At 35.1% G+C, this 20,294-nt stretch overlaps 2 protein-coding genes across 9 annotated transcripts; one reads left to right on the top strand and one right to left on the bottom strand.

Moving 5' to 3' along the window:
- Positions 1-455: 455 nt before the first annotated feature.
- Positions 456-7,110, bottom strand: LOC133678898 (uncharacterized). 3 transcript variants are annotated; one of them, XM_062101408.1, is made up of 15 exons: positions 6,865-7,110; positions 6,650-6,690; positions 6,437-6,532; positions 6,235-6,301; positions 6,032-6,142; positions 5,519-5,714; positions 4,934-5,019; positions 4,139-4,334; positions 3,606-3,717; positions 2,909-3,036; positions 2,543-2,749; positions 2,288-2,397; positions 1,776-1,905; positions 1,423-1,572; positions 456-916 (listed from the first exon to the last, which is right to left on the bottom strand). In XM_062101408.1, the coding sequence occupies exons 3-15, from the start codon at positions 6,525-6,527 to the stop codon at positions 695-697; spliced, it is 1,806 nt and encodes a 601-aa protein (XP_061957392.1). In that variant the 5' UTR covers positions 6,528-6,532; positions 6,650-6,690; positions 6,865-7,110; the 3' UTR covers positions 456-694. The 3 variants fall into 3 exon arrangements, with proteins under 3 accessions (XP_061957392.1, XP_061957393.1, XP_061957395.1); XM_062101409.1 differs by having other exon boundaries at positions 6,235-6,269; positions 6,437-6,690; positions 6,865-7,109; XM_062101411.1 differs by lacking the exons at positions 6,235-6,301; positions 6,437-6,532; positions 6,650-6,690; positions 6,865-7,110 and having other exon boundaries at positions 5,519-5,719.
- A 2,637-nt stretch (positions 7,111-9,747) lies between these two features.
- On the top strand, positions 9,748-17,713 carry LOC133678036 (uncharacterized). 6 transcript variants are annotated; one of them, XM_062100191.1, is made up of 10 exons: positions 9,748-9,898; positions 10,001-10,412; positions 11,038-11,175; positions 11,334-11,416; positions 12,124-12,605; positions 14,097-14,251; positions 15,357-15,442; positions 15,867-16,000; positions 16,575-16,880; positions 17,243-17,713. In XM_062100191.1, exons 2-10 carry the CDS (start codon positions 10,008-10,010, stop codon positions 17,428-17,430), a joined length of 1,977 nt encoding a protein of 658 aa, XP_061956175.1. In that variant the 5' UTR covers positions 9,748-9,898; positions 10,001-10,007; the 3' UTR covers positions 17,431-17,713. The 6 variants fall into 6 exon arrangements, with proteins under 6 accessions (XP_061956175.1, XP_061956177.1, XP_061956178.1 ...); XM_062100193.1 differs by having other exon boundaries at positions 14,106-14,251; XM_062100194.1 differs by having other exon boundaries at positions 11,358-11,416.
- The last annotated feature ends 2,581 nt before the right edge of the window (positions 17,714-20,294 follow it).

Genomic DNA, 20,294 nt, shown 5'->3' on the forward strand with positions numbered 1-20,294 from the left:
AAGCTCAGCTCTCCTGTTTCTTCTGTATTTTTCCCAGATCAGTTACCTAAATGATCCAAAAGAAAACCCGGTCCTGACCAGTACTCAGGCCAACAAACCGGGCCAAGCCGGAACTGTGTGGTCCTAGGATTGTTAATCAACAGACCGTACATTTATATAAATCACATAGTAGCAAGCTAGCAGGAGAAATGTGATGATTATATACACATACAAAATTTTGAGGGAACAGAAAGCATCTAAATTTTAAGACTTTATTTTCTGTTTGGCCTAAAGGCTGAAACAGAAAATGAAGGAAAATGAGCTCCTCAAACTAAATTCTTATGATTTTCTCAGAAAACGATGATGATGACCAAAGGGATATCCCATGAAATTGGATAAAAAACTGTCAGGTAGGATCTAACAAAATGATAGCATGAACGTGAAATTTGGAATTTCATTTCAGACAAGGCAAAATATAAGAGGCACAACCACCCTGTTTAGCTACTTTATTGAAGTTTGTAAATAAATTAGCACAAAATTTATCAATCCCAAGATTCAAAAAGAATTATCAACCGGTCAATAGACTAAATACAGTTAAATTCATCAGCTCTGACTACAAAGTGAACACATCCAGCGCCTTGAAAATGAATTCTCTCTAGCCCCTATTCTCTTCTGGTGGGGGAAGGTGTCTAATCAAATGCCTCATCTACAGAACTCATCGCCAGAGTCTACTTATGAAACCCTTCTTGTCCTTCTTCATCCTGTTTTCTAGAGATGGGAAATCAATGCAGTTATAGGCAAGGTCTAGAACAATAGGATTTCGAGGTATTGATTGGAAAGCTGGAGGGAAGACTCCAATGCGAGGAACACTTTTGACGTTTGGTTCACCAACAGCAGACTCGTAGACATCTAGTTTCTCAACGAGGAATTTCTCCACCTGACGCATTCAAATTAGCAGGTCAACCAAGATCAGACACGCAAGAGCAGGAGCTAAAGCAACTGTCTTACATTATTCATAGGATGGACAAACATTGCATAATAATTGCATACAACTAGAAGCATGAAAGGAAAAGAAAAGTTAAAAAGGCTAATAAGTTGGAATCCAAATTAGAACTCACAAACTAATCACAATATAATATTTCTCCAGAAAAATTTAACATTATAGTTGGTTAGGATAGCTTATAGAAGTATTTGCAAATATTATATCAGAGACTCTAGCTATAGAAACCAAAAAAAAACTATTAGCATCTTTGTCCAGTGCTTTACTTGGCTAATGTATGGTAAATCAACGTAAGACGCAAGAAATGATAAATTGAAATACAATTATATCACCCATCCTGTTTGCCAGTTTACTCTCTTTTGGTACACAATTAACTGATTGAGAATAATCATCCTGCCTATTCTGAGAGAAACAAAAGGGAATCACAAAGTCCAGATGGTTACCTTCTTGTCCACTCCGCTGAGTGATATTGCAGAAATTTTCTTTGAGAGTTTTTCCGGGGCCTTCTCTTCCTCCATAATCCCAGTTGCATGCTCTATGCAACTGTTAGCTCTGCACTCGTTGTATAGTGTTTTCAACTCTTTGGTCATTGCCTGTTATACGAAATCATTAACAGTCCAAGTAAAATATTTGGCATGTCATATACTTGGAGGTCATGAATCAAAATCACACCAAGAGTGCATCAAGAAAATGTTCCATAGAGCAAAGCAGCTAAAACAAATCGCCAATTGACCTCAGCTAATGAAATAAAAAGTATTGCCTAAAGTTTTAATCTCCTTTCTCCAGGCTACATCACCTCATCAGTGTCCATCGTGGTTTGGAATTTCTTTAGGGCATTCTCAGCAAGGGATCGAGCATGGCAGTATAATGCATATGCTTCTGTTCGTTTTCCAGCTGAGCTGTATGATTTTGCCAAGTAGAAGCACCTGCGAATATTTTCAGAGATATAAGATTAAAAATCCTAAATATAAAAAAACAGATTGGTTGGTTTTTAAAGATCCAGCTTCTAATGTTTAATTTTGATAAGCAGAAATGTAAGTGTTGATGTGCATTGCAAAGGGTATGCTTAGGCAAAGAACAGAAGAAAGATCACAGGAAGGGCAAAGGATGTTAAAAGTTGATGAGCATGAAAGGATGTACTATCTAGTCATCAACTGATTTCTTGAACAATGCTTATAACAACCCCAAATATAAAAGGTATCATCCAAACATTCAATCAATCAAGAACCATCAATTGGAAAAACTGTAATCGAAGCAGCACAAAAAAAAAACCCAATCTAATAATTCGTATAAATTTCAGATTCCAACCTTTGGGCTCGGAAAGCCATACTACGAAGAACACAGTCTTCAGAAAATGCAACTTCTTCAGGTTTTCGGTCTCTTCCAGAACTAACTAAATCAGAAAGATCACCTGTATTCTGTCAAACATAACATTAACATAAGCATAGAAAGCCAGCTATTTAACTAAGGTAGTGGCATGTGTTGTACTTAGCAGTGGTTGAAATCAATCCTCTAAAAAGAAAATCCATGCAGGTAACACATACACAAGGAAATAATGCTGACCTGTAATAAAAGATCATACAAGCGAACAAGCTCTTCTGGCTTGGTAACTTTCTCATTTTTGTCATCTCGGTGCCTAGCAAGTTTACTCTTGGCAATGCTAACCAACAACTGGTTACGCTCAATGGTCCGCTGTCCTAGTACAGCACCAACAGCTTTATCAAGCCCATTTAAGTCATCTTTGACACTGTCGGCATTACCAGCACTGGCCTAAAAAAGTGGAAGAAAAATCAAGTACGAAGGATTAGAACAAAAAATAATCAACACAACTAAGGATATGAAAATATTTATAAGAAAAAAAAAAGTTATGATAGTAAAAGCAGGAAAAAAGAAGGAAATAATTAACATAATTTGGTTGAACTTCCATACCAAGTCACTGCGAATGAAGCTCCTAGCCTCTTGATATGCAGTATAAATTTTGTCAAAGACTGCTAATTTTTTCTCAACTGGGAGTGAATCTGCTGCAGGACCATGCAAATCCTTCTCCAATTCTTGTGCTGAAATGATCACCATAAAAGAAAAATAGTTTCAGGCTCTGTTAGAAGCATAAAGATAAATTGAGGGGGGAAATGGCCAACAAATTATGTCAGCCTCCTCATAAATATCACTAAATATGCAACATGAAGAACAAAGAGAATCATTTTCAGTAAGGGAATTGATGAAATCTAATTATGGAAACATAGATACCGATTTCTCAATGAAGTTTAGAAAAATTATACTCGTCAAAAGTAAAACAATGCATCTCACCCACAGAGAAAAAACCATTTTGCATATATTGCCATCACCTGCATTGAATCATACTTTTCCATTTAAAGATGCATATGAACAGAATTTATCAAGAATCAGTCCATGAAATTTGGAGAGGAGATTCATAAAAAAGAATCTGGAGAAATAGCATAATGACCATCCATGTAATTGTTCAAGAACTGCTAAACGAGAAGATTTCATACCAGGCATGGATGTTTACTAAATAAGCAAACCCAGCAGGTGATTACACACCTAAAAGTATAGTACTCCATAATAATATTCCCACCTAAATCTTCACTCAAAGAAATCAAATGCCAACCTTTTAAAATGGAAACCCGAGTTTTTGCATTCGAAATTGGAAATCTGTGACCAAGCCAGTGAAACTCTGTCAGTGATGCAGCCTGTTGAGATCTCGCTTCAGCCATTGCAGCCTACAAAACAGGGCAGAATATTCTTAAATGCAAGAACGAAAATGACAAAATAAACAACCATAATATATTCCTCAAATCAAACTACAGAATAGACAAAAGATGAGTTTACAAATTCAATAACCATTGGCTAACATGATGCCCTAGACAGAATTCAATGCAGAGAGAATCACTCGCATATATAAAAAAGGCTAGAGTGGAACTGGTCTAACATGAACATTCTGCTTACACTGCTTCAAGTGTGCAAAATCATTTTTATAATCAGAAAGAAAGCTTCATCAACTATGACACTGTTATTGCCAGAATTTAATTTTTCAAATGATAAGGCAACAGAATAAAAACAGGCAATTACTGAAGATACTGAAAGTAGGAGACACGAAAAGAAGCAGGTCATGCACAAATTCTGATAAAAGACCATGCTCACCTCCAATTTTGCTTTGAAAAGGTCTAGGGCAGGACCTTCCATCTCACCAATTTGCAAGAGTTCAGAAGTTTTCAGATTTGACTCGCCGATTTTGTGTCGGCAGTATCTAACACTAGGTTCCAGCTCCTCAACACGCTCACGGCACAAAACTTGATTCTCTAAGTCTCCATATTTCCCAAGTTCCTCATATACAGCTCTACACAACATATCAAGCTAGTCAAACACAATATTCAGTAATACAGGCCAAAAACTTATTTATCAAGTACTAAATAAATCTTTTTATACTTGGAATTATTTGATGAGAGGATTTTGGTCTGAGAGAGTGATACTCGAAATCAAAATGTTGGCCTTCTTTGAGAGCGTCAATGTTTTAAGGGGACAGTGTAATTATTGCATCAACAATTACAAATTAAATAGTGATGTTTCAAATATTAACCTTCTGTTGCTTTACTTTGATTTATATAAAAAGTATGATGGACAATTTAGCAAACTGATGTAAACTTAATGTTAACTATTTTAAGTGGATAATCACTATGGGATAGATGAAAGCAAAGAGCAAGGACATGGCATAATGGAGAGAGTAAAATTCTCAGGCTAATAAACTCAAGTACATAGAATTGTTTCTTTGGAAAATAGCCACCATACACAAAACCACATCCCTTCAAGTAACAGCTCAGGAAGTACATGGGCAGGCAAATGGCCCCTTTTTTCAAAAAGCTTGTTGACAAAGAGAAACACTGTTCCAAAGTAAAAGCAGTAGCGGTAATGATCAAATATAATAGAGACAAGAGTAACCTGGCACTGATGAAATTCTTCAATGCAGTGTCCCAATTCCGATCTTGTTCAAACAACAAAAGCCCATTCATGCATGATGCATAGGCCTATAAAATGGACATAAAAAAAGCATTGTTAATTGAGAATGAATGAGCTATCTCAACATGAACTAAACTATAGGAATGCTCCTCAACATGCAGTACATATTGAGCAGCTATTAGCAAAACACAGAATCCAAAACAACTTGGTGCTGTTAAGTGATAAAAAAAATGACCAAAACATCAAAAGGTAAAAAACATGATAGATGACAGAACATACATATAGACTCCAGTTTTGCACTTGTGATTACGTGCATGCTTTTGCATTCTCTCTAAAAAAGATGTTCTTAAGACAAAACTGGAGAGCAATTGCTGTGGTCATGCTCACCACCACTAAAAAAAAATCTTGATGGGGAAGTTCATCCTATTCTATGTGCAGGAATTATCCACAGAAATTCTTGCTGATGCAATCATTATACTAGACACAATTTGCACAAACTTTTCTTTGAATAATCATAAGGAGATACCAAAGCAATATGACTTGAGAGAACTAAAAACATGGACACACCTCCGCTTCTAAAGATGTTCTGGAATCTCCCTTGGCAGCGCATAATCTTGAGAATAAATCAGCCCATTTCACTGCCTTCCTCAGTCTCCCAATCAAATAAATACGTTGCTTAGCATTTGGGCCATCTAGAAGCTGTCGTTTTTCCATGGCATGGCTCCATGCTCTCTCCGCTGTATAAAGAACCAGATGCAGATACCTATTCTTCTTCAAACAAGAAACATTATAATCTTCATAGACAGTGAAACATTATAATGCTTCATAGATTTAATCTGTCATGGATATCATATTTGTTTCAAAATATCCAGTTCTTACTTCTAAAGCAAAACGACCTAACGGATTTCAACTCATGAAAATACGCAGCTATAAAAAAAAATAACAAAGCTGACTGGTATGAACAAACATCACAAGCATATGGAGAAACAAGAAACAACAAGAAAATCAACCAAAAACAAAATTATACAAATTCTAAAACAAAAGGTGCACTAAACAAAAGCTGTAATCAACAAGGCATACCTCACTTCAGTAACAGTTGATTCATTCATAGCTCTACGCGTATATTTACCGCGACCATGAGTAAACTTCAATGATTTGTATAACCTCCTTAACCGCGCAGTACAATACCTCCTACACTTCCAACAAAATCCAACCATTTACACGTTCAAATCAAAATTCCTTAACTAACAACCAACAAAATCCAATAAACTAAAGTCACATACCGATAACGCGCATAATCCCCGTGCCTCAATCCATGCTGCATTTGCGCAGATTTCAGTAATTGCAACACTAATTAACAAAATACCTCAATTATCAAAATAATAAAATTAATAATTTCACTCAATTTAAGTATTCGGTTATTTTTTGTTTAAACTGAAATAAATAAATAATGAGATTGCAAATTCATTCGATAATAATGACAACCATTGATTGAGTATCTCGGATTGATCTGATCAGAATTGTTCGGTTTTGGACCCTCGATTTCCATTGCGGCAACCTCGTTTTCTTTCACCATGATTCCTTCAAACAAACAAAAGAACAATAATCGAGGAAATAAAAAAGTAGTTGGATCTGGATATTAGAGATTGAATTTAAATACAAAGGGAGTGCTGGTAGGGTGATGGAAGGGGGTTTTACGTGGTGGTGGTTGCGGCCCCGCCTGGTTTTTAGCGTGCGCACTGTTTTTTAAGCAGGGAAAAAAAAGCAAAAAGCAAGAATAAATAAAAGGATAAGAAAAATTCAAGGACCAAAACGAAAACGAAAACGAAAACGAAAACAAATAAAAAAAAGAAAATAATGAGACTGAAAAGGAGCTTTTATTAAGAGATGAAGGACTAAGAAAAATCAGTTACCCCTTTTCCCAAGCTAGCTCACCCCGCGCTGCATTACCAGTGCCTTATATTTCATTTCTCTGATTTCTGTCCCAAACCTAACAAGCGTTTTGTAGCAGGTAAAGTCGTTCCTTTTCTGTTTTTAATCATGTTATTTGAATCAATATACTAATCTTCCATGAATTAATTTTTTTAAAAGACGGTGAGGATGCGTTTGCATGTAGAGACGGTGGAAGATCTCCCAATCGGAGACGATGCCAGTGGTAGCAAAGCATTGGAGAGTTGAAAAGAAGAGTGATGAAACGCAAAAGGGTTTTGATATTAAAAAACTTTTTATTAATTAAAAAACATAAATATAATTGAGGAGTGAAGCTCAACTGTGAGTTCACAAGGTAGTCATTTATAAATTTTTAGTATGAGTTTTATAAATTTTAAAATTATTAAAAATTTTACACGATAATTAATTTTAAGATCAATAAAATTAGTTGAAGTATATATAAATTAACTCGAATATTTATATTAATAAATAAATAAATAACCAACCAACCTCCACTCTAAAAAATGAGCTCTTGATTTTTTATTTTAATTTATCAACAAGAATGCCCAAGTTTGATCTCAAGCTCGCCATGTGAGATTCTAAAGCCTTTAATAAAATATGTAATTATGAAACCATCATCCATGAAATTAAGATACATACAAACAAACAACAATTAAATAACCTGTAAAAAACTTATTTAAACTATTTTAAATTTTATATAAAAATTAAATTGTAAAATGTAAAGGGATAACAATATAATATAAATAAAGTTTAAACAACTCAAAATAAAAAGTAACATGATTAATAAAAGGAGTATGAAAGTCTAATTTTTGGGTGAAAAGTAAAGTTTCATCAATTATTAACAACTAAAGAGCAACAAATGCTTGTCAACCTCTTATTACTGTAAATACCTAAATAACTTAGTTAAGTGTTTATAAAAATATTTTATATATCTATTTATGTGTCTGGACTTGATATATAAAATGAGTATGATATATATCTCAAATACTCGTCTCACAAAAGTTATTTTTTTCTCCAGGAAAAAATAATCTAGAAACACCTAAAACCTTTAAACCTTTTGGAACAAATATTGACCAAATAGTTTCCTCCACCAGATTCTCCATATATATATAAGGCTGCACATAACATATAAAAATTATTGAACAATAATTAAAAAAAAACAATGTAAAGCTACAAATATGAAAAATCTTATAAAAAAATCAATATTGAAAAAAATTAGTCTATATAAAATTAAGAAAAAACCACAGATGAATCATACCTACCTCTCTAAAAATTAAACACACCTAATATCATTTAAAAATAATCACAATCTAATTAAAACATGAACAAAAAAATTATTTGAAAAAATATACACAAATAATGCATTAAGCAAAAAATAAAGATCAGGATATCTAACATCACAACATGAGTAATTTACCTGATTATGTTTAATGAATTTCTCTATAGAAAATAAATTTGTAATAGAAAAACACATGAAAATTAGAATAAAAACCGCATACATATAAAATTTATTGAATAATAATTATAAAAAAACAATGCAAGGGTGCACATAAAATATAAAATTTATTGAAAAGTAATAATAAAAAACAATGTAAGGTCAGACATATGAAAAATCTTATAAAAAAATCAACATTCAAAAAAAAATAATCTATATAAAATTAAGAAAAAAAACCATAGATGAATCATACCTACCTCTCATTCAAAAATAATCACAATCTAATTGAAACATAAACTAAAAAATTATTTGACAAAATATACACAAATAATGTATTATTTTTTTAACAAATAAAAATTTAAAAATAATAAAAAAGGTAGGCCTAGTGCTTGGCCCAATAAAGCACGGGCTGCAATGCCAAACCCAAGCATGAGCCTTTATTTTTTAAAAAATATTTAACAAGGCAAACAACAGTCTTTCGTCTCAAATAGTTTTTTAAAAAATGATGCATTATTTTTTTAAAAAATATACACAAATAATGTATTATTTTTTTAACAAATAAAAATTTAAAAATAATAAAAAAGGTAGGCCTAGTGCTTGGCCCAATAAAGCACGGGCTGCAATGCCAAACCCAAGCATGAGCCTTTATTTTTTAAAAAATATTTAACAAGGCAAACAACAGTCTTTCGTCTCAAATAGTTTTTTAAAAAATGATGCATTACATGGGAAACCCAAAATCCGGTTATTGTGGTGGCTGGAAAAACAAGTCCTTTTTTTTTCATCCAAAATCCCATTTTCAACCAATTTTTGATCTAAAACACCTAGAAAACACTCTAAAGACTTTGTTAAACCAATTTATGGCTGTAAAAAAGCCAACAAACCGCCCCAAAACTCGAAATCCACTTGAAATAAAAAAATTTTCGAGCTTAAATATGTTGTTTTAAGTGTTTTCAAGGTAAAAAAAAACATCGAAACATAACCCCCTTATTATATGAAACATTTTGATATAAAAATCAACTGTTTTGGTGGTTAGAATCTTCTCTAACAACCATTTTCTCTCTATATCAGAATTCGATGACTTCATCACTCTCCTTCCAACAAAAAAAAACTGAAAAAAATAAATAAAGTTAAGTATCAAAATATATTGTCTTTAAATTAAAGGGATTAGTCACTTAATATCTAAAAAATTAGAGAATTAAAATGAATATTTCAACAAAATTTTCAACTCATCCCATGTTACCCGAGAGTCTTACTTCAGTCCCTTAGCTTTCAAAGCAATTCTTCCTCGTAAAAAAAATGTAATGGGGGCTAATTTGGGATTAAAAAGGTTAAATTGTATAAAATAAAAGTTCAAGTATCAAAGTGAAAATTATAAAAAATACACTGCTGCAATCCGAATTATGAGAGTGCATAATTTTTTTGCTACAGTAAAGGCTGATGCGTTCTAGTTTTTGTTGTAATTTTAATACGTATCCATCGAATCTCAAAACCCTAATACTTGTAATCTCTCCTTATTACCCTCAGTTTCTTAAATATTTAATTTGATCAGAGTTTTGCAACAGGTAAAGACGTTCCTTTTCTGATTTTAATCATGTTACTTGAATTATTATTATTATTCTACCAATCTCCCATGAATTAATTTTTTTGTTTTTGATTTTGAGGAGGGCGAGGATGTGTTTGCATGTTGAAACGGCGGAAAATCTCCCAATGGGGGACGAAGCCAGTGGTAGCAAAGCATTGGAGAGCCCACCCGTGAAGTTAGCACTTGAAGTTGATGCTAAAAAATCGAAAAAACGCAAAAGGAGAACTCATTGTAGTACAATGGTTGCTAATGATTGTCATATCACGAAACTGGAAAAATCTTATGCTAGAGTTATGCTGTCTTTAACCAAGCCATCCTACCTTCTCGGACTTGGTTCCAACTTTATTCGACATGAAAATCGTATGAGATTGTTCCATCTTTTGCAAAAATTAGTCAGACAACACAATTGGACAGAAGCTGCTGGGGTGCTAAGTGTGTTTTTGAGAGCCACATGCAAAGATAAATCTCCTATCTTGAATCGCTTCAAGTATACCGTATGTTTCTGATGCCCACCACAGCCTTGCCCTGTATTTTTTTCTTTACTGCTGCGCTAAGTGTGTTGCCATAAATTGATATTATTTGAAATTTCAGATGTTCACATTTGGGGCATCTGCAATGATGCAACTTGAAGTTTTTTTCTATCATTTATTATTTGTGCTTTGGTTATCTATTATTTGTGCTTCGAAGAGAAATGGAGAAATTGTCAAAACAACTGTTTTATCATATTCTATTTTGCTTGGTGATGAAACAATATGTTTTGTGAACTGGCTATTGGCAACGTGAGAGACTGAGTTTTTGATCATAGAATCTACAGGAGATCAAAGACCATTTAGTGGGTTACACAGAGACTTAAGACCAATGAATGACAAGATGTCAGTTTTTTTTCTCTTTGGAACCATTGTGTTGCATCCTCAATTTAGCTTCAGCTGCAACGTGGCAGCAATCAGCTGAACTTTTTATCCATTGCTTAGGATTGGGTGCATATCTTGATCATTCTGATCTGTTGAGATTGTAAAGCATTCTTTATATCATATTGCTTGTAATGTATGTATGAAAAATTTCAATGATATCTAGGGCATTTATAATACAACCTTTTAACATACATGGTAGCATGTTTAGGTTTCGCTGGATCTTCTTAAGCATATAGAAGGTGATGATGTCAGTTTGTCAGCAATTTCTAGCATTTATGATACTTGGATGGCAAGGATTGGAACCAACTTATCAAATACAAGAAACAAGGATGGGCAAATGAAAGAGGTCTAGTTGAAAAGTTCTCTTTCTATTCTTACATAAGCATTATTTGTTCAGCGCCCATGATATAGCTGGAGTACACCACTTTAACCCCGCTCTTTTTTCAGATTTTTGTGTGCACTAAAGTTGTTTTGTGCTGATCAAAGACTATGATTGTTGAGCAGGATAGCTTTGTTGTTCGTTTGCAGTTCATCCTTTCCCGTGTTATGCTAGGAGATATTGAAGCTGAACGTCACAATGTCAAAATGTATGATTATCACTTTTTCATACTTCATAGCTGACTAGATAATGGGACTTGCAGCGTAATGCTATATGACCATAATGATATTTCAATGCTACATGTTGTGTTGTTTCATTGCTTTAAAATAAGAAATTATGTGCCCACGTCAGCAACTAGCATTAGGCACAAATACTACTTAACATAGAAAGGAAAAAAACCCATGATGCCCTTTGATCTACTTGTGGGTTTCATGTTCTTATGTTTTTACTGTTCGAGGTAGTGCAACCAAGATTTGTCATTATAGATTGATTTTCACTTTTTTTTTTATCAATGTTGCATATTTAGAATTACACCTCCATCTAAAAGATTATTAACGTCTTGTTTTGCCCAAGTGATACGATAAGTAAGTTTTACACTGTCCATCTAACAGGAAAACTGTCATAAGAAGGAAAAACTTCTCTCCTTCAGGATAGTTGGATTAAAACTCTTCACTTCTGATACATGAAACAATATTTTATTCAGTTTGTTTTAGATTTTGTAGATTCCTAAATTCTTCAAACATGTTTCTGTTTTTTTGTATAGTAAATTGTACACCCTGCATGCTCTTCATTAACACTCTTCTTATATAGATGTGATAATATTAAGTTATAGATCAAGAATTTGAGATTCAGGTTATATGTAATTTCCAAAAGCTTTCTGATCATTTAACCTGCATCATTCTTTTGTTTTCCCAGCATGATGGAAGAGCGTGGATACGAGAATCATCCATTTTTTAATATGATCCTGGGCTTGATATCTAGTCAGTTGTGGTATTCTAGTCTCCCGGAAGAAATGCAGTGGAAGGATACTTTCCAAATTCATTCCCCTACGCATTCAGACATGCCAGCCACTCCTTCACAACTAGAGATGTCAGCTATGAGATTCAGCCATGAAGTTGGGGACTCAGAGCGGCACAATGCAATTTTTAATGAAGAAAGTGGCGCTTCCTTTCATTGTGATTCAGAGACTTCTGTCATGAAAGATAAAGAAATATCTGTGGAGGTTGATGGTAGCTTTAACAGAGAAGCGTTACCTGTGGAGGTTGGTAAACTGCACAAAGAAAATCTCCAAAAAGACTTTCAACCACAAGGCTTTTATGTGAACTCCGCTGAAAGTGATGCCTCCTTTGATAATAATGGTGGTCACATGCACTTTGTCGCTAATCCGACTGCCTTTGGTGAGTTCCAAATCCCATTTTTTTGTTTATTCTTGTTGCTTTTTCTAATGCACTGATAGGACAGCCTCATTGAAAAAGGAAAAAAAGGAACAGAAAAAAAATCAGAATGGAAACATTTAGGACAATTTAGTGAGAAAGGAAGCTCCTTCAAAGGCCTGTGCTGAAGATCAAATCAAACCCAGAAATGTTATTCTGCCTAGTTGCGATAACAACACACCTCCATGAGGTCCCATAATTCTTCCTACCCAAGTGGCGTAGCAATACTATATCTTTCACTCCATCAAGGAGCACCCTAGAATCACATTTAGTGATGATAAGTTTATGCTGCATATCCCAGGCTGCTGTGGCAACTGAAGTACATTTATATTTTTACTTATTCTGGGAGGGGCCTTTGCATTATGTAGAGAATCATGCATGCATGTTATGTATGCTTTGATGGATACGTAAATGAGGCCTAAATAAGAAGGTATAGAGAAGTTGGGGAAAAATCAATTTCCTGAATTTAACTATCTATAGAACGTAATTGCTTTTGGGTTACTCCATGAAAAATCATCCTTGCCCATGCACCAACATGAAATTATCTATATTTAGATGTAGTTCTAGTAATTAACTCGATTGCTACTACACATTTTAAATGCCAAAAGTTGTCATTCTCAATAAAAATTGAACTAGTCATCAATTAATATGACATGCTTTTAAATTCTAATGATGGCACAAAGGAATTCTTTATGGATATAATTTCATTAATTATAGTGTCTTTTAATAGTCATAGCATCTTCTTGCTGGTGAATTGCTAATAAGCTGATGAAGACTAGCGTGTTTTTTTTTAGTGAATATCAAGGGGGATGATTACTGATTGAATTCTGAAATAGTGTTGACACTGCTAGTTGCTGACAAAGTCAAATTGCAAGGCAGAGAGGTAGAAAAAAGGGCACACAATTGTTTTCTGCTATGTTTGTTTCAATAGATAAATCAATTGTAAACCTGGAGAAAACCTCCTTAACATTTCCAAAGCCACAGGATAATTTTAATTCATGATGATGCTGTCTGTGCCGGCAGTGTAGCTAGTTGGAAGTGGTAGTTGCAAATTATTTCTGATTTTTTTTAAGATGCAAATAATTTTACATCTATAAAATTGTTAAGCTATGAAAGATAAAACATAATCTAAGCAACTTTATCTGTTGAAATTCTCAGTTGCTAGTGTAGTTATGTTACAGCCAGTAGGGATGTGATTCTGAAATCTTGATCCCAAAACATTCAATAAAGGATTCAAAACCATGTACTTCTGTTATGTGAAGTTCATTAGTTGTTGCATCGTTACACTATTAGATCCCCCTTGTTGAAATGCTTAAATTTCACTGGTAGGAGCTAAAGATTATGACATGATTCTGTTGTGATGATTATCGTTATTTTTCAGTACATGGAAAAATTTGACGCATGCAAGCACATGGCTAAATATGCATACTAAATGTTTTATTTGTCTTGCCAAAGAGAACTCAGGTTCATGGCTGTTACCATTGCGAACTGGGAATTGGGACTTGGATCAGATAGTTCATGATGAGGAATATAGGAATGCAGTGAAGTATTTGCAAGAAGCCGTACACTCCACTCCTCCAGTACCAGCAGCCTTGCTTCCTTTGGTACAGGTACAGGGAACATAAATGATGACTTACATCTTGTAAACATTGTTAAAATATTATTGCAAGAATTTAAACTTTTCTGTATAGGACACAGCATTCACTCTTGCCATTAAGGAAATGTACTTGCCGCATTCAGTTATTCTATAGTGTTGTTTCTAAGAGAAATAGTTTGATCACAGTAGCTTTTTCCCTTGGGGAAAGTATGTGAGTTTAAGACTGCCTGTGTAATATTTTCCCATTTTGCACCATTACATAGACTAGTGACAGATAATGTTTTTACAACCTTGGGAGTAGCATACAGGATACCTATACTGTAGTTGATTGTTGACAGGGAACCACAAAATAGTATATTGCCTCCCTAGAGACCAGAACTAAGCTGGTGTACCTTTTCAATTTGATGCAACCTTCAGTCCTGGAGACCAGAGTGAGGATATGGAATTTACAACTACACAAGACAAATAACTGTATGCGTTTGCTTGTATTTCTTCACTTCAATGCTTCCCCTTTTCCAAGAGGTGAGGCTCTGGAGGCCCGTAGTATGTACATCATTCTAGCATGTCTCCATGTTTTATGAAATAAACAAGAACTACAATCTATGAACCACCTGCCTTGTCCTTCCTTGTGATGAAGTTGGCACAACATTGTTATGTTTAAGAGTGCTGGAGATTATATCTTTTCAACAGTTTATCCAAGGCACCAGCATGTGAGACATTACAATATGGGGCTCTACTGTTATGCAGAACAAACCTGTCCTTGATCTAATTATTGAAACACTCTTTTTTAGATCGAGGCAGGTTGACCATGTGATATAGAAGATTTGGCCAACAGATGTCTCATTCTTGAGCTCCTCCAATGTTATGAAATTCCTTATATTCTTAACATGTATGTGTTGTGCGGTTTTGGTAATGTGTAAGATGATTTTGTCTGTCGCTGATCATCGCTGACTTGATCATGTTACCCTTATGACAAAGTAGTGAGGATTTCATATTTTTTTTTTCAAATAATTGCAGTCATTAGTGTGTATGTAGAATTTATTGATTTGAATATCATTGGTGAATATCATTACTGTTTGAATCTTGATACCTAAACAATACAAATTTGCTTTTGCCAGTTATTGCTGATTGGATGCAAAGACAAAGAGGCCCTTGATGAAATTGAGAAGTTCTGTGCCAATTCAAGCGGAGCACTTCCTAAGAGGTACTGCTTTGCTGAGTTTTAAACTGCTTCTATCGGCAATGAAGCCTTTGGTGTAGATAATGTGTTACTTATCCAAGAAAGTAATTATATGCATCTGATTGACTTGGCAGAAGAACATCTGTAACCTTTGACAAGGAGGATACATTTTTGTTGTTGTGCTACTTCCTGTTTCTCTTTGGTTTTGTCTTTTATTACCAGTGTTGGTTGGTGTTTCCAATAGCTGGTTGTAGTGATGCGCGCATATGTACACACACACACACACACACATATTTAAGGAAATAGAAGTCCATTAAAAGAGGGTCTAATACCAGTTAGCGTGTATTTAAATTTTCATGCAGCTATACTTATCTTTGAGCTGTATCCTTTACTCAATCATATTCTCCTAATCTTGTTCATGATGAAATAAAATATGTACTTTGTGCAGAATGAAGGCTAATATTTTGGAGCACGTTGATCCTAATAACAGTGTCGTTCTTGCAACTTGTTATGAGGACACCTTAAAGAGTGATCCTAAATGCAGCCAGTCATTGGCAAGGCTTATCAGCCTGCATCAGAAAGGTACTCTACGCTCTAAATAACTAAGTTACCACTGTATGCATCAGGCAAGGTTTTCTAGTTTTCTGGACATGAACTTGTTCCTGAATACCCAGCCGCAGGGTATTGTTTATTTACCTTTTGCAGTATTGGAAACTTTTGCGCTTTTGTATCTCAAAGATCCATCTTTTTAAATTTGTATCCATCTTCTTAAATTTGTTCACAGTTGCTAATTTACAATGTGGCTGGAACAGTTTTTCTCGCTTGCGATATCCTTCACTTGCCTTCTTTTTTGCAACTGTGATTTAAAACCATTGTTTGGTTAGTATGATTGACAGGGGAATGAAAGTTAACTTTAGTGCACTTTTATCACCACGTGAGATGTGGGTATGGAAAAGGAAAATTCAGATTTTTTTTTCTTCTAGTTGCCACCACAATTACTGCCATCATGATCACCTACCAACACCATGGGTTTCTGAGTTCTCAGTATGTGCTTATTGGCATGTGGTGTGTGTTTCGGGTAAATGTTCTCAATGTATAAAACGATCTGGTTAGCCTGTTTTCCCTTCTCTAATTGCTTTCTTTTGATATATTGCAGGGGATTATAGCCCTCAATCCCTGTTGGAAATGATAGCCTTGCATTTAGATGCTGTCTTTGTGGAATATGATACTTGGAGAGAGTTTGCTTTGTGCTTTTTTAAAGTCTCTCTGAGTGAAGAGGATGAGATGTCAGTTTGTCAGCATGGAAATGAAGGTGAAAAAAGGCAATCCTATTCTGTTTGCTATAATGGAATCCCTAAAATGTTTACCCAGGGGAAGTCAGTAGGACTTTGGAGGTCTCGCTGCAGATGGTGGTCAACTCGTCATTTCAGCAAGAGCATCCTTGCATCAGAAATTGATGCCGGTACCTATCTTTCGTCTCTATAAGCTGACACATATATTAAGTGATCTTGATCACTCTATCCTTAAATTGCATATCTTTGAACTCCTTATACTGGTTCCACAACCGACCTGTGAGCAAGGGACATGTTTCCCAACGAGAATTTTTTTTCCGACCTCTCTAATCATCTCTGTGAGACTATGATCCACATGCCAATTAATGCACTCATTATATTTTGAAATTACTGGAGCATGATAGAATATGACAATAATAGAATGTTGGTCTATCTAGTTAACATGATTAAATAGGGTTTTGTCAAGCTGTCTTTGTAAGGCCGCGACCTAAAACTAAATCTACATGACGCCTTTATGGTTTTTTTGCAACAGGTGATTGGCAGCTCCTAACTTACAAGGCAGCATGTGCGTCCCACATGTATGGACAGGACTTCGGGTATGTTGCGAAGGCTTATACTTGCATACAAAAGGAAAATAACAGGGACTTGTCAATGTTTTTGCGACAGCACATGCAGAATTCCCTCGGACTCTATTCACAGCTCCAAAGAGGGAATAACTAATGTATGTGTTTCCCATCAGCCAAGGAAAAAAAAATTAAAATAATATTTTGTTTTCATTTTTGTGCAATAGAAATTGCAATTTTTTTCCCAGGTGGTGAATATTTGTCAACATTTCATTGCATGAATTCTTAAAGATTTCTGCATACAAACGCGTCATTATTTTTTCCTCCACTAAGTAATGGGTTTAATAAAAGCTCTTGTAACAATGTAAATACCAATTTGGATGTGGAAATGTTATATTTCAATTTAATTCACAGTGAAATGAAATGGTTTCTTCTTAGCAGCAATATTCTTCTTAGCAGCAATATATTACAATTACATTACATTACAAAATATATTTAAAAGGGTTCCGTGCCTCTGCTATAAAACACTTTGAATTGAATTAGTGTAATGGCAGCCTAGCCCATGATACAAAGAGTTGCAGGGGAGGGATGGGGTTGTCTTTTTTATTGGGGTGCATTTGACATTGAAGGGTTGGCTGAGGAGAAAATGATCAACACAAGTTTTGGTAGGGCTACAAGCTATGGGGAGCAGGCACCTGGTGCTGGCACTACCCACGCAAGAACAGCTGGCGCTTAGGCTACTTGACTCTTGCACAGGGCAGACCGAGCGCCACATGATGCATGGGCGACCCTACACTTGCGCAGGGCAGACCCGAGCGCCATCTGGCGCTTGGGCGACTCCACTGCGCGGGGCAGACCCCAGGTAGTATTAATATTACAAATAATATTATTTGTGTTATAATTATTTTTATTTTTATTATGATTAAGAGTATTAATATTACAAATAGTATTATTTTATTAATTTTATTTTTATTTTTACTATGATTAAAAGTATTAATATTAAAAATATTATTATTTGTGTTATAATTATTTTTATTATGATTAAGAGTATTAATATTAAAAATAGTATTATTTGTGTTATAATTATTTTTATTATAATTAAAAGTCTGGGCGTGTTCACGCATACATCCAAGTTGGGCCTGGACGCGTCCACGCCTAACTTCCAAGTGGGCGTGCCCTCGCCCAACCCCAAGGTGGGCGTGGACGTGTCTTCCCCTAACTTTGGACGCATCCTCGCTCAACTCTAAGGTGGGCATGGACTCGTTTGCCTGGATGCGTCCGCGCCCAACTCCTAGATGGGGGCGTCCACGTCCACCCCCAAGTTGGGTTGGACGCGTCCGCGCCTAACTACATGTGTTAATGTAATAACTAAGAATTTTGATTTTTTTTTATAAATAATCAAATTAGATTTTTTCTAGTCATGAATGTTAACTGGTTTGAGTTTAAAAATAGTGATGCCAAGAAATTCAATCAATAAACATGATCAACTCAATAACTATGGGAAATATGAAGAAATTAAATTTTATTGAACTATCAGGCTTAAGTGAAGAATAGACTTGGCCTGCTTGCTCTTGAGCCATCAATTACAAGTGCTTAGAGCCAACAAAATGGCATGAGTCATAATAGACAACAGTGAACTTCAGTTCAATCCACTTGAAAGATTCTTGCCCACATAATAGACAATGGATATGTTCTTGAAATTTGCTACAAACTGATGGTGATCGTCTTCCTTTCCTCTAAAAGTGGTTGACCATTTACTGTCGAAGTCCATAATGAAGGTAAGAATTTCCATTGGAGCAAGTTCAACAACCAAAGTAGAAGGATCGATTGGTCCTCCTCTAACAACCTTAGGCTCTTGTGTAGAAGAGCCCTCTGCTTCCCAGACCAGCCTCTTCTTTTCAGTTTCAGCTCTTTCTTGATTGGCGGATAAGCTTGTTTCTGTTAATCTTTTTCATCTGGAAGTTGAATAGAACATTGATAACACAACTAATTGCTTGTAAGTATGGATTGATATCCCATGCATCTAGTTGTTTTTACCTTTTTAGCTTTTAACACCTTTATCAGCTCCACACTTGCCATAACAGATAGATCCTTGTCCTCTCCAATCTTGCATTTGAAATGAGAATTTAGAGAATGAGTCTATAGAAACAAGGAGGCTTGTTGCTCAAAATCCACATAATAATAAGTTTCATCAGTACCAGTGAAACTTTTCAAGGCTCAGTCAAGGCATCGAGGTTGGTATAATGAAGAGGTAGATTTTATATGAAAATTTGAAAGAAAGGAACTGTGGAAACCTCATATAAGTGTGCCAAGCGATGGAGAACTGTTCCATCATCCAGCTCCCGTGGAATTCAAGAAAATTAGCTCAAACATTGAAATCCAACTCTTTTACCAGGGAAAGAGATATACACCTGGAGACTTGTAATTGCAACATTGTCAGGTAAAACACAGGAGGGATCCATCCCAGAAAAAAGTTGCCACATGAGAATTTGTCCAAGTCTCTCCATCCTGCAAAATGGTGATTAAATCTATATGAGTTGTAGATTAATATCAATAGGAACAAGAATACATCCATATCTTTGTTTCACCTGCAGCTCTGCGAAGGCCAAGATGAATGGAGAATACATCTCCTGACCATAGGATCGAGGCCACCTAGCACCTTCTCCTAAAGGGTCTGTTCTGAGTGAATACTTTCCCAGTATCTGTGAAAGGTAAGATTACCAAATAAATGGTTGCCAAAAGTTGCAGTGAAAACTGAAATCAATATTGCCAAAAGTACTGGTCAACTGTCTTTAACCACCCAACATCATCATGTGTGTGAGGCACCAAATGGACATTAAGCTAGCCAGGAACAATTTTAGATGTTGTGTCATATACCATGTACTTCGATTCTACACATGAAATCAACAGTAATAGCAGAATCAAAAAGCATTTTTGAGTGTCCATAAAGATGTTTCCTGGTCTGATGGAACTAAAGTTCAAAAGAGAGTTTTGATTATGTAGGAGGGTATATACATATGA

Source organism: Populus nigra, chromosome 18, assembly GCF_951802175.1.
Source record: "Populus nigra chromosome 18, ddPopNigr1.1, whole genome shotgun sequence".
Taxonomy (NCBI): domain Eukaryota; kingdom Viridiplantae; phylum Streptophyta; class Magnoliopsida; order Malpighiales; family Salicaceae; genus Populus; species Populus nigra.

Bases quoted from the DNA above. Each gene is read 5' to 3' on its own strand.
- LOC133678898 (XM_062101408.1), bottom strand. From the start codon at position 6,527: ATGGTGAAAGAAAACGAGGTTGCCGCAATGGAAATCGAGGGTCCAAAA. The intron at 5,715-6,031 runs GTATGCCTTGTT...GAAGAAGAATAG, and splicing joins TCAACTGTTACTGAAGTGAG to GTATCTGCATCTGGTTCTTT. The intron at 1,906-2,287 runs GTTGGAATCTGA...AAATATTCGCAG, and splicing joins ATGGCTTTCCGAGCCCAAAG to GTGCTTCTACTTGGCAAAAT.
- LOC133678036 (XM_062100191.1), top strand. From the start codon at position 10,008: ATGTGTTTGCATGTTGAAACGGCGGAAAATCTCCCAATGGGGGACGAA. The intron at 11,176-11,333 runs GTCTAGTTGAAA...ATTGTTGAGCAG, and splicing joins AGGATGGGCAAATGAAAGAG to GATAGCTTTGTTGTTCGTTT. The intron at 16,881-17,242 runs GTACCTATCTTT...TTTTTGCAACAG, and splicing joins TGCATCAGAAATTGATGCCG to GTGATTGGCAGCTCCTAACT.